Source organism: Protopterus annectens, chromosome 10.part0, assembly GCF_019279795.1.
Source record: "Protopterus annectens isolate FY-2018-M chromosome 10.part0, PAN1.0, whole genome shotgun sequence".
Taxonomy (NCBI): Eukaryota; Metazoa; Chordata; order Ceratodontiformes; family Protopteridae; genus Protopterus; species Protopterus annectens.
Genome location: NC_056744.1, coordinates 1591333581 through 1591348066, shown reverse-complemented (window position 1 = coordinate 1591348066; position 14486 = coordinate 1591333581). Strand labels below are relative to the sequence as shown.

General features: G+C 38.0%; 1 protein-coding gene across 1 annotated transcript in view; it reads right to left on the bottom strand.

Annotated features, from left to right (window-relative positions):
* Window positions 1-14486, bottom strand: part of LOC122813763 (sulfotransferase 1C1-like) — a 244763-nt gene that overhangs the window by 86481 nt on the left and 143796 nt on the right. The window contains exon 5 of the mRNA XM_044086254.1: window positions 7034-7128. Within this exon, the coding sequence (XP_043942189.1) occupies window positions 7034-7128 (95 nt within the window). The remainder of the gene's footprint in view (window positions 1-7033; window positions 7129-14486) is intronic.

Below are 14486 nucleotides of genomic sequence, written 5' to 3'. Positions count from 1 at the left end.
AGCTGAGAACATGGCATGATGACTTCTCTGGACCACGATTCCATTCCCTTACTTTATAAGTGGCAAAGAATGATGTTCTTACTACCTTAGACATATGTTGGTGGAATGTTAGGTTACTGTCTGCATGAGACCCTAAATCACTAACTACTGTATCTACTTTTGGGAGTGTTTTATTGATGAGGTAGTTTCCCAGGGTGGCTAACTTCCCAAAACATACTGTTATGCATTTCTTGTCATTTAGTTTTAGCTGTGGCTTTGGCACTGGGCATTTGTCTGTGTTAGACCTTCCTATAAAATTTTAGTATCGGGGGGGGGGGGTCTTTGATTGCTCCAAGCTTGAAAACATCTGCAAACTTGGTAAGCCAGAGGCCCTTGACATTGGTCTTGACTTCCAAGAAACAGATGCCAAAGAAGAATAGGCCCAGCACAGAGCACTGGGAGGCTCCACTGCTGCCTGGCCTCTTTGTGGGGGTGGTCTGTCCAGTCCTAACCTCCTGGATCCTATCTATGATCCAGCTGGCTATCTAACTGGTTACAAAGAGGTTTATGCCTAATTCCATTAGTTTCATTACAATGCCCAAGTAAAGTTCTGTAGTAAATGCCTTAGCTAGGTCAGGGTAGGTAGTATGCACTGTCTTGCCCTTATCCATTGCCTTGATAACCTTCTCAAAGAAGACCACCAAGTTCAGTAGGCATGAACTGCCTTTGACAAAACCTAACTGGGTTGGGTCCAGGGTCTGGAAGTTTCCTATGTCACTGCTAATCATTTCTACGCTAATTCCTTCATTGGGTTTACATATGAGAATAGCCAGACTAATGTGATTGTAGTTCCTGGGATCCATTGATGGCCTACCCTTGTGTAAAGGAATGATCATTGCTGTCCTCCATTTGCATGACATGAAGCCTGTTCTGAGGCTGTGGTTGAATAGTGACTATAGTGGCCCTGATAGGTTATATTTCAGATTACTTATGAAGCATCATGAGATATTATCGAGGCCGGTTAAAGCTGTATTCTTGGCCTCACAAAGCATTTTGAAGGCTAGCTCCCTACTGATAGTTGGAGGGGTTATGTTAGCTGGCATTTCCTGGGGGGATGGCTTGGGATGGGGGCTAATGTTGGAGCTCAATTTGTCAGCCAGAAAAATTACTATATCTCCTGGTTCTGTGAATGCAGCTTCATTTACCAGCAGTTTGGCACATTGTTGTGTTCTGCCTTTGAGGTTTTGGACATAACTGAAGAAGGTCTTAAGGTTGTCCTTGGCCTGGGATGCTATCTTCACCTCAAATTTTGCTTTGTTGGACTTAACTGGTCCTCTTAGTTATCCATTCAGTTTGATGAGAGAGTTTTGATAATTTTTGGTGTTACACTTTCTAATTTTAGCTCTGGCTTTTTTTTTTTTTTTTTTTGTACAACCCATTTTTGGATTTCACCAGGTTTGTTTGTTTATTAAGTTAGTTTTGAGTTTACTTCTGGTAGATTCAGCCACCTCTATGCAGTCATTAACAATATTGTACAGAACTTCTGTGAATAATTCTGCAAAGGCTGCTATGTTATCTGAGTTTGGAGGGGATTTAAATTTTGACAGGATTTTGCTTAATAAAAGGTAAGTTTGCCTTGGAGTAGTTTCTAAGTGTGACAGGGTTTACTGGGGTTACAGAATTGATTTTTATTTTGAAGGGGACTGTTTTGTGGTCTGACCTTACCAGAGAGGAGATCATACTGGGGGAGGGAGGATGCAGCATTCCCCAATGATTGTGAGTACCAGGTCCAATGTGTTTGTACGTCTGGTAGGCATATGCACTATTTAGTCAAGGGTGGTTGTGCTTACAAAGTCTATGAATCTCTGCACCTGCAAATTTGTTGTCATGTAGCATTCCCAGTTTACATTGAGATAATTAAAGTCCTGGATGAGTATGGTATTTGGTTGAATGGTGAGTGTCTCCAGTACGTCCAAGTATAGGCTATGGGCCAGATATGGGACTTTGTCCATGGTATTCTGGATGTGGAAGCACATCTTTTTGTATAAATATCCTAGAGGTGTGCATGCTTTTTGTTGATGTAGATCAAGATACGTCAGCCTTTTTTCCTTTGCCTGTACAGTTGCAGGTCTAACTGTGTGGAAGACACTGAAGGCTTGCACTACTGGAATAGCTTCTTTGGCTTTAAATCATGTCTTGTTAACTGCACAAATGTCTGCATTTTCCAGAGTTAGGAGATCTTGTAGGGAGTGGAGCTTCTTGTTTAGACTCCTAACACTGGGCAGTAACATCTTTAGATTTCCTTGGATAGTTTTTGATATCCTGGAATTTTTGTCCATTTGGCATTGCCTAAAAAAAGCTGTCAGGAGAGAGGACAATGCTTTGGCCAGTATTCAAAAACTTAGAGGGGACAGGTGTAAACCATCCTTGGTAAAGCAACATGGTTTGTTAACCATGTCCTTCCATGTTGAAAAATATTGTATCCTTCCAAAAATTATAACAGAAACTATGCCAGTTATTAAAGTCAGTCATCTTCTGTTTGCATTGTGGCATCGTCCTTGGTAAAGGTAGAATGCTGCTCAATGTTAGGCACATACCAGCATTTGACATATAGTCTGGGAGCTCCATAATGTCTCTCTTCATGTAGTATAGGGAGGTACTTCTCAGGTCATTTACACCTACATGGACTATGAATGAATTCTGCTGGTACCTATGGTGTAATGGCATGAGTGCATGCTTAGTGGGTCATGGCCCTTGACAGGTAACTGATCATTATTTTCTCCTTGTTCAGCCTGGTGAGTGGGGCATCAGTCTGTTGTACAATGGAGCCCCATGTGTCTAGATCCTGGCTAGTGCATTGGTTTGCCTTATGGGCTTCAGTAGTTGAGGCTCCACTGGGTGTGGCTGCATGTGCAGTGTTAGGTATTGTTACTGCTGAGTGCTTTTCAGTTTGCTGAAGGTAATTTTTGCAGGTGGAATGTGTGGCAGGTTTTTGGGGTTTGGGGTTTGGGGTTTGGGAAGATTGCATTTAAGTGCCACAGCATTAGTAGGTCTATGTGTGGGGTGTGTACTATGTGTGGTAGGTATAGTTTGTGTATTTTGGACAACCAGATTGTTATTCTGAGTACTTGTATGCAAAAATTTTGTCATGTACTGTTAGTTTGTAATATATTGTACAAATTCCTGTAAATATAGACTGTCACCTCTCCACACCATCCAGCAATCATCCAAGTAGCGCCTCCAAATATCAATTTCGTTTAAGTACAAATTATGGTTATTATCATAAATCAATTGTTCCTCAAGGAAGTCCATGGACAGATCAGCATAAATGTGAACAAAAGAAGTTCCCATGGCAGTGCCCTTAACCTGCCAATAACATTTTCCATGGAAGTAAAACACATTTTTGGTCAAAACATGTTTGGTCAAACAGACTAATAATATGTTGAAACCTGGTGAATACAAGTTGGCCTTATCTAGCCAATATGGAATAGCTCCCAGACCAGTCCAATGGGGAATTTTAGTGTAAAGGGCAGTGACATCTAATGTGCACATTAGTCAATTCTGTTCCAACTGTGTATCCATAATAATCTGTAGAAACTGTGTGGTATCCTGAATTCTGGCCCTGACCAATTGTAATAATGGTTTAAGATATTTGGTGAGAAAGGCAGCTAGTGGTTCCATCAGTGAGCCCCTACCTGACATGACAGGTCTGCCTGGTGGTTTAGATAAATCTTTGTGAATTTTGGGTAATAGATATAGGTACTGAGATTGGGGATCAGATACTGTCAGATGATGTAACTCTTTCTTATTGATAATGCCCTCCTCAAGGGCCAATTTTAGGACTTCATCAATTTCTGTTTTAAATTTTGCTGTTGGATCAATGGGCATGTGCATGTAAAATTGGCCGTCAGACAATTGTCTTTCTGCCTCAGCCAAGTACATTGGCCAATCCATGAAGATGACTGCCCCATCCTTATTGGCTGGCAGGATAACCAAATCCTGATTATCCCTTAATTTGGCTAACACCTGTTGTTCTTCATTAGTAAGATTGGACCGGGCATTATAAAACTCAGATCTATTGAAGTGCAGATCCTTAAGGACACATTCCTGGAAGATAGCTACATGTTTGTCCATGGGAGGCATGATGGAAGATTTGTGAAAGTGGAATTTAGTAGATCTTTGAGTGTGAGGATCTTGATCAAAAAATAATCTTAGGTTCAATAAATGACAAAATGCTAGTACATCATTAACCAATGTATCTTCATTAACAAAAAAGTCAGGAACAAAATTGAGACCCTTATTTAACAGATTTATTTCAGCCTCAAAATATGAACAGAAAGAACTATTATACACATTACATGTGTCCCCTAGTGTGGTGTTAACAGTTCCAAAAGATGCTGTATGTTGTTTACTTGGTCGATGCTTCCTGCCGCCCCTATGCCTTCTCCACCTAAAGAGTCAGAGCTGGGATGTTTCTTGGCAATAGGTGAGTCTGAGGTGTGAGTGGTCTCAATGTCAGTGGCGGAGGATGATTCATCCCCCGATGTGCCACTACGGCCACTAGGGCCTTTTATAAGAATGGATCTGGGCCTTTTTCTCTTAAAAGTAGGTTTGGTGGTGTCATGATGGGCAAACTTAACATTCTTTTGTAAACCAAAAGGGTCAGAGCTGGGATGTTTCTTGGCAATAGGTGAGTCTGAGGTGTGAGTGGTCTCAATGTCAGTGGCGGAGGATGATTCATCCCCTGATGTACCACTACAGCCACTAGGGCCTTTTTTAAGAATGGATATGGGCCTTTTTTTCTTAAAAGTAGGTTTGGTGGTGTTATGATGGGCAAACTTAACATTCTTTTGTAAACCAAAAGATTTACCCCTCTCATAATCGTGAGGTCTCTGTTGAACTTATGAACTTTTTTCTCTTTGAGCTGCTTTTCTAGTGTAAATAGAGCCTTAACCAATTGGTTACGACAAGTCTCAAAAAATGTTTCACCTTCAAAATTTCTAACCTCTTCACATGTGGCTTTGACCTCCAGAATAAATTTATCAGTTGTATACTCATAATATGGAATCAACACATCTACAAATGCCATGGTGCCTTATGTTGGGCCATGGCCCATTCATCTAATAATAAATCATCAGCCAAGCTGGCCAAAGACTGTATACGTACTCTGAGGCCTGAGGATTTACAGGAATTTGTACAGTATATTAATGAGAACAAGTGGGGGATTCAGTTCACGGTAAATTCTCATACTGATCTAATCACTCTCTTGGATGTTACCATCACAAGGGAGGCAGATCATACTCTAAGTACTGTGGTCTTCCGTAAACACCTGCAGTATAATACGTTATTTCATGCCACCAGTTATCATCCGAAACATATTATCCGTAACATACTGAGATCTCAATTTCTCAGGATTAGACGTATCTGTTCCTCTGATAATTCATATCATCATTTTCAACAGGACTTGATAGGAAGGTTTCTAAACAGAGGATATGACATGAACAATATAGTGGTAGCCAGTGAGTGTGCATCCCAACAACCCAGATCTACTTTGTTGAAATATAAACAACAAAATGTGGACCAACACGAGCCAGTTCGACTCGCCACAACTTTTGGGTGTAATACCAATGCCTTTAGCAACATCATTGACCATCACTGGAACATTCTTTTGTCACATGATAAGTTGGCAGAGATTTTATCTCCAAAATGTTTATTCTCCTTCCGACGGGGTCCAACTCTGCGAACATATTTCAACCATTACAAACACAGGACTGACCCTAATACACATCAGGTTACACTGTTTGGAGATAAACTGGTGGGCTGTACACCCTGTGGTCATTGCTCATTATGTAGTCATGTTCTTAAGAACAAACAATTCACTAGTAAAAACACCTCCAAGGTCTATGACATTCATTGTTTTGGTAAGTGTAGTACCAACTGGGTTATATATTTAGCCACATGTTCTTGTTCTGCTTTTTATATTGGTCAAACTTCCAGGCCACTGAGAATACGTATATCAGAACATATCAGTGACATCAGGAATAAAAGGTTGTCCAAATCCTTATGCAAACATACCATGATTCACACTACTGCACAGTTCAAATTTCTTATAACTGATCGGGTTACAGGCAATAGGTTGTGTAAGACAGGTTGGTATACCATTTTAAATTGAAAAGAATCGAGCTGGATTATTACGGGGGGGGGGGTCTGTTTAAACCTGGATTGCATGATCAGTTTTAATCATCCAATGGCATGCTTGTATTTGATGAAGGTGTCTTTATATATATTACATCTATTGTATTTGGATTATTACTGCACTGAGGAAGGCACATTTATGCCGAAACCAGTTTGCTTTTTTTCGGTAGTATTTTGACACACACTATTATGCTATTGCTGCCACATTAAAGTTTTCTTTTTTCACCCATTTGGTGCTGGCCATTTTGTGCACATACCAGTCTGCACCTGATACTATCGGAGTCAGATTGTCACATACCAGTCTGCACCTGATACTATCGGAGTCAGATTGTCACATACCAGTCTGCACCTGACACTATCAGACTCAGTTTGCCACATACCAGTCTGCACTTGATAATATTGAAGTCAGATTGTCACATACCAGTCTGCACCTGATACTATCGGAGTCAGATTGTCACATACCAGTCTGCACCTGATACTATCAGACTCAGTTTGCCACATACCAGTCTGCACTTGATAATATTGAAGTCAGATTGTTACATAGCAGACTGCACCTGAAACTTACAGACTCAAGTTGCCACATACCTGTCTAGATCATATACTATTGGTCTCAGTTTATCTCATACCAGTCTGCACCTGATGATATCGGTCTCATTTTGTCAAATACCAGTTTGTACTGATACTGTCAGACTCAGTCACATACCAGAATGCAGCTGATACAACTGGATTCAGTTTGTCACATACCAGTCTGCAGCTGATACTGTCAGAGTCCATTCTGCACATACCAACCTGAACCTGACACTGTCAGAATCAATGTGTCACATACCAGGATGCAGCTGTTGTCTGTCAAGTCACTCACCTCTTTCATGTCTTCATAAAACATATACAGGATCTGGTGTTGGTCCTTCTTCTCCCAGAATCCTTTGACATGATCGTACCAGGATCCCCAGGCCACTAAATCAAAGAATATGAGAAAGAGTTACTATATGTGAACCATGCAAACTCTGACACACACACATATATCTATCTATCTATATATATATATATATATATATATATATATATATATATATATTGGATGAATTACAAATCAACAAAGGACAAGCTCTCATCATCCATGTTGTTGAGTGCAAATTCCTGATGTTAACAAAATATTAAAAAAAATGAAATCTTGACAGAATGTTCAACAAAAAGTAACAGCATGAACTCCTCCATCATTGTGAGATGTTGATGCAGCAACATATCCTGAAACTATAAAAGCCAGGAATTGTGCTTATATACCCCCTATATCTTGCAAATAACTCATTATACTGTTTTATGGACTGCAATGATGCTGCACGAGTAGGGTACTGGCCTGTACTATTGGAGATTCAGGTTTGACTAGTGGTCTTTATGCTGACAAGCCCACCTATGGATAGTACAGAATGAATGAATGATAGATAACTAACTGACCTTTATTGGGAGGTGGTTAACAGTAGCTGCTATTGTAGGACCTCCTAAGTGGAAACTGGTGAAATTATGGCAGTTAGTCACATAACAAAAACAAGATAAAAAGCAAGACATAACTGGGTAGGAGGAATATGTGAAAATATTCACACCTGTCCTGTATAAGGACTACTACTTAACTGTTGCCATAGAGTATAGGGAGAACAGTGGGTAGGCAATAAAATAAACCCCCTCAATTTTCCAGTTTGACAGAATCAAGTACTGGGCTCTTAGATTTCAAACCTTGGATGAAACAATGAGCAATAATGGGGCAAATAGAGTGTGTCCCTTGACATGAGCGTATACACAGATTGGAGCAAGGTTGTTACAAACAAGGCTGCTGTCTCACTCTGGATGGTTGATATGGTAACAAAATGGCTGGTTTTACATTATGAAACCTTCTGACACTTGCTCTGATACCAAAAAACATATTGTTTCATCAAATGAGCCCTAATTACTTTACATGCAGAACATCTTTGCTCTCCCAATCTCTCTTTTGCTGGACAGTTTGCATTCATCCAGAGTGATTCCCTCCATGGCAGTCTATGTGAATCTGTCATGCTGTACAAATGGTGTGATGCCCGTGCCCTAGCCCAGCAATCAAGGAGCCTCATTCCTCACCACTAACACCAGAGAGGGTGTCTCATATATGAAGGAAAGGATAACAAATACACACAGTAAAGTGCAATTTAGCTCCCTAGCTCTCCAAGTCCCCAATAAGACTCCCCACTGGCAAAGCTATAGGGTCCAAATCTCAGCCTAACTGGGCAAGCTAAAACCTCCAGCACCCTCTCTACCCAACCAGTGCTTCATGTCCCTGCCTGAGTAGCTGACACACACACACTTTGAAATAAGAGTTTATACAACCACACAGACACTCCTGGGAAAGGCTGGCACAGGTTCTCCAGCTCTGCCCCTATTACCCAGACTATATGGTAGTACCACCTGCCACCACCCAGCTAATATTAATCAGCTAGTCAAAGGCCGTTAAAAGGGTGTCCAATTGTTACTGTGCAATATTATTATCCACTTGGTAGTATAACTAAACAGTCAAGGCTTATTAGAATAACTTGGTACAGTAATCACTATAAATATACAATGTACTCTAGAGCTTAAAATACCTCTAAACAAAACCACCACAGTTGAAAGGTTTTAAAATATTTAATAATAAATAATAAAAACACAAGACAATACTTACTACACAGTGCTAGTCAAGAGTTCAGAGATCACAGATAAATACTTAAAATAATCTGGTAGTACAGTTCTGACATCACAGAAAAACACTTAGTCTAATATTTCTAGTTCCTAGCTATTTCTAAAAGAAAACACACTTCTAAAATAACTTACATGTAGAGCAAGACAGTGCTGTGAGTTGGATGGTCAAGACAAAAATGCTTCATAATCTCTGGTTCTCTCTGTTTAAATTGAAACTGCAGTTCTGATTCACATTACATCATTCTTCACACTTCCCTGGGTTCCAAGGCTAACAGAAACTGCATTTACATTCTTAACATCTTCTTTTGTTATATTCCAGCTGGTCAGGAAGCAGAGCAATACAAATACATTTGCATGTTTAAATCTAGCAATTTAACTCTTGGTTAAAGCAATAAAAAGAATTTCTTCATCTAGACCCTTCAGCACCACTGTCTTTATCAAAGGGTCACCACATGCTTTACTTTGGTCAGTAGAGTGCACTGTTGTCACATTTTTTCCCAGTTCCACATGTAACACTATTTCTTTACATTTAAGACAACAAGCCTGTAGTTTGCATTCATATTTACAAATGACAGAATTATCTGCAAAATTCTATCTGGTTAGGCTGGCAGCCTTCATCTATCTTCACCCAATCTTCACAGATGGTAACAATGGCAGATAAAATATGTTCCCTAGATGGTATAATGGCATCATCTAAGGCAGATATAGATATCCCAAAAGTGGCAGTTTTGTGTTCAGCCCTATATGTTGGTCAGTCACAGACCAGCATGGTACAATGCCATACTATTTGTGTCACTGCAGATGTTTGCGGAACTGATTTTTCTAATGGGAGAGTGGGCATACAGGATGTAGACATTTTGGTGTCAGCTAGTTAACTAGCTGTTTGCAAAATGCTACTACATAAGTAACTCAAAGAGGACCAACTTTTTATCTGTTCCTGCTGCTACCATTGCAAATCAGAGTAAAGGAGGCATGAGCAGCTTTTCTGTGTGTAAAAAAATTAAAGCTCATATAAGAACATCTAACTGCTTCACATAACAACTGTGGCCATGCACATCTGTGTCTCTCCATTTTTTTGCACTAGAATGCTACCTCAATAAGAACTGTGCACTACAAGTTAATTATCTCAGCCCATAAACAGTCCTGACCTTTAACACTTACACTTCATGCTACATACTTTGTGAAGCACCAGAGAGTAAACGTTTCATGTTACTACAAATCACTATTATAGCTCTTTGCAAAGAAGACAGAGAATGAAAGTGGTCTGTACTCTGTAGCCAACAGTGCTCATTTGTCACTAAATACAGATTATATTCCATTGGAATTGTGGGATATAATCAGTACATCAGTAGCAAGGAGTGTAATAAAGGAATTAGTAGCTAGGAGGAGCTGCATGTTTGACTATTTTATTTTATTTTAGTTACATTTGTTTACCAAGGGAGGGTTCTGATCTCCATGGACCTTTTTCAGACTCAGCCAAGGACTGGTGTCTAGTTATGTGACTTGCTCAGAGCCACACAGTTAGGCAACTGTAAGTTGAGAGAATCAAACTCTGGACCACTGGACCACAGGAAACAGATCATTAGAAGTTCCTTAATTCTAGTATGGCACACACTGTGCCATACTAGTGATTTAGCACCTACTTAGGCATATCAAGTTATTTATTTATGCGAGAAATTTCTCTCCCCTCCTTTGGTCAAAATGTCCTTCTTAAACTATATCAAGAGTGAGGATGAACTCTAGAGAAAATGTAATTTAGTTAGGACAGTTTTGAGGTGCTGCCATTTCAGGGTACCAGATTGTTACTATCCTTTGATTTGTAAATGATACTTCTGGTCCATATCATATCTCCTGTATACCATCACAGCTAAAGAATGCCACATATCTTTGATACTTTTAATTCTGTCTAAATTGCATATTTTCTCATTCTTTGAATTGCCTATATTTGTCTTTTTGTATCAGTTGATTGCCATATTTTGTATTGAAGTGATTCCCGTAAATATTGTAACTACATTGTTGTAATTTCCTTGTATGGTAATTACCTTGTTTTGTAAATTCCTTGTATGGTAATTACCTTGTTGTATTGCATTGTTTTATTGGAGCTTTTCTCCCCGGGCCTCCACTGAAAATGGGCTCTTTTCAGCCCAGTTAACTCTCCCGGTAAACAAATGCCAATAAATAAATAAATAAACAAATAAATAAATTTGATCAGTGCCCTCAGGAAGCTGCTCACTTCTAATCTGAGATTATACCCATTGCTGCCCCCCCTTTAAATCAATTGTTAATACTCACAGATATATCCACTTTAAATATGCTGGATTATGATCAGGTCTCCGATCATAACCAACTTATTATGTGTTTGAAACGTGGATCCTAAGAAATGTTCTTGACAGAAAAGCTCTCAAGAGTTTAGTCTTGACATCAATATTAAGAGCACATTATAACAGTTATGATCGATGACACCTAATCATAATTCTTTGTAGTGCATGGTGCTTTATATGCCCCATTCACTACTAGTTACAGAAAAATCTTAAGGAGTGAAAAGTGTTTTACCAGCTTTCAAGGCCCTTGAGAGCTAGTTAAACACTTTAGAGCCATCTAACAGACAGCAGGGAAAAACCATGTCCCTCTGAAGAATAAACAGCTTAAAAATTGTTGGACACTTAATTTTGCTGCTGTTGTTTATCAGATGGCATTGTTCATGGTCAGTCCCCAGCATGAGACACTATTGTGATAGTGTTTGGAGATACTTAACAAAAGGTTGTCAGTCACCTTTCTGAGATCAGAAAGGTGCTTAGCAAGCTTGTCTTTTTCCCCATTTTTGGAGCATAATTGTAGTGCCCCATGATTTACAAAAGATTTAAAGAACAGATATGTGACCACTTTAAATGTAGGTTAATATCCAGAATTACCTTTGTCTTTTATATCTTTGTATGATACTCACAGGTATATTCTTCTTTAAATGCAAGAAAAATAGTACACATTATATCCTTTTTTTAAAGCTGAAGTAAATATCCAGAATTACACTTCCTTATTATAGCTGTAAAGACTGCTTCCAAAGTTACAGTCTCCATTCATACCTAAGGTTAATGTCTCCAATTTGCCAGTTTTTAAATATAATAAAAACTGCAAGAAAAAAACAACCAAGCTAGAGTTGCCACTTAAACCTCCTGTAGTGGAGGCCCATGGGATATATGTAAATGACCACTTAATGACATTAAATGTTTCAGCTACATAGCCTCTGAATGTCCATTAATTTTTTTACTTTTTAGGTCTTTGTGGTTAGAGTCAATCTTTATTGTATTAATTTGCTGTTATTATTACACAGTTTATTATACATCTCTTAGCATTTTGCCATGAAAGAATTTTATAAACATTGTACAATTACTTTTAAAGTTAGACACAATACCATACCATTTTATATCAAGAAGACAAATTTATTTTCATCCCATGCTATAATATAATTGAATGATGCTATTCTGTATCTACTGATGTACCACAAAAAATCTAAAAAAAAAATAATTGACTTTGTATGTTTGTTATTTGGCATTATAGATACTGTTTGTATAATGTACTGAATCTTGCTGTCTGTATAATGCACAGGATAGATTAGTAACATTAATCTGTCTTCAGAAAAAAATGTTACATTTGAGCATATTACATTATCTTCTTTTAAATAATATCATAATTAATTTACATTATAGCAACCAAGGTTAAAAAAAGCAGGATTTCTAGTTATTTGGCATATGACCCCAACTGTATTTAAACTTGTCACATTCAACTTCATTATCATGTTAGTTTTATTTGCATTCAATACATCTTTTTGATGTTTTTCAAAATATTACTGACCCATATAATTTAAGTATCCAGATATGATAATGTTAATAATATATCATCTGCAAACAATATTTTGGAAATATACACTTCACCTGTCATAATTCCCTTGATATAGTGACCTTGTCTCATTGAATCTGGAAGGGTTCTACTATTTACGCAAGCAAAAGGGCTGAAAGCATAGAACCTTATTTGGCTTCTTTATTTATTTTAAATTTCTGTGCCAAAAAGTGGCAATTTGAGCATATGAAATATAGTGAAATATAATTATTATATAACGGTGAATTAGTATAAGAAAAGAAATAGAAAATGTTAATTTTACTAGTACTTTAAATAAATAATCCAACCCAATGAGTTTGAATTTTTTTAATACTTAAGTTAATCATCACCAATTCTTTTTTATTTTAATTTGTATAATTAATCAATGGTATGATCCTTTCAATATTATATTGAGTTTGCATTTTAATTCTAATACCTACCTGATGTTCATCTATAAGATAATGCATTAGAGGTTATAATCTATCGGGTAATGAATGTATACATTAATATCTCATAGTCAACATTTAACAACAAAGTAGGCCTCTGAAGTCAGGACTGGCATCAAGGGCCTCTGACTGACCAAGGTTCCAGATGACTGGAAACTAGGCAGAGTCATAAAATCCCTCAAAGATACAAATACCATCCAAGGAGGCTGAAATTGACCAATAACTAGTGCCAGAGTCAGTCTAAATCTCAGCGACACAAAATGAATAATAGTGTCCTTTGGGAAGATGGCTACCCCTGGAAACTAGCACATTAATAATGCAGTAGTCAGGGATTTGGGAACACATGTAGAGAGTAATCTTTCCTTTGACAGTCATGTGTCTACAGTTGTAAGGAAATCATCCTGTGCTCCTGAACAAATAAGCAAGGCTTTGGCATCTAAGTCCAAGGATTTAATTGTTCCCTATACTCAGCCCTCATTAGACAAATCAGTATGCAGTTTAGCAGGTATATGGAACAACTGGTGTGTCCATAGAGGTTCCTCACAAAAACAATACAGAGTGTACACAACATGTCCTATGCAGATCACCTCAAAGCCCTATCCCTGTATTCAGTCTCCTATAGACTGCTGAAAGGTAATCTATGCCTGACCTACAAAGCAGTGTGTGATTCCACTTTCATTGACCTGTTGCACATCAGCAAAGCAAACATCATTAAAAGAGACCTAAACCTCATTTACAACATAAACAGGACATGCTGGAAGGGCAGGTATCCCTTCCATTTGAAGCAGAGTTCTTCTTTAATCCATGTTTTTGTATCATCTGGCCTCACAATTATTTAGATCTGTTAGCCAGCCTATATAAACCTTTTGAATATAATATATTTTTAATATATACTTAAATTATTTGGTGTTTCATATTCAGATTTATTACTATCCCTAAAATATTGTTTCTCCATTTTGTATTTTAAACTTAGCATGTTGTTTATCTTCTTGTATTGTCATCAGTTGCTGCCCCATTATTTTATTTTTTTTTTACACCATCCATTAATTCTTCTGTACAAATGTGCTTTCAAAGAATCCCACTGTAGAAATATAAATACATTTGCTTCACTGTTTATTGATAAAAGTATTCTTGTTCTCGGTCACACCATTATTTTATCACATTTTCAATTTAAAAGCACACAGTGATTAAAAACTAGTAAATGTTCCTTTAAATAATGTCTTTGTGGAAAAAATGGCAGCTTCTTTATAAAGGTCCAACAGCACCCAGAAAGAGATCATTTTCTTTGAATCC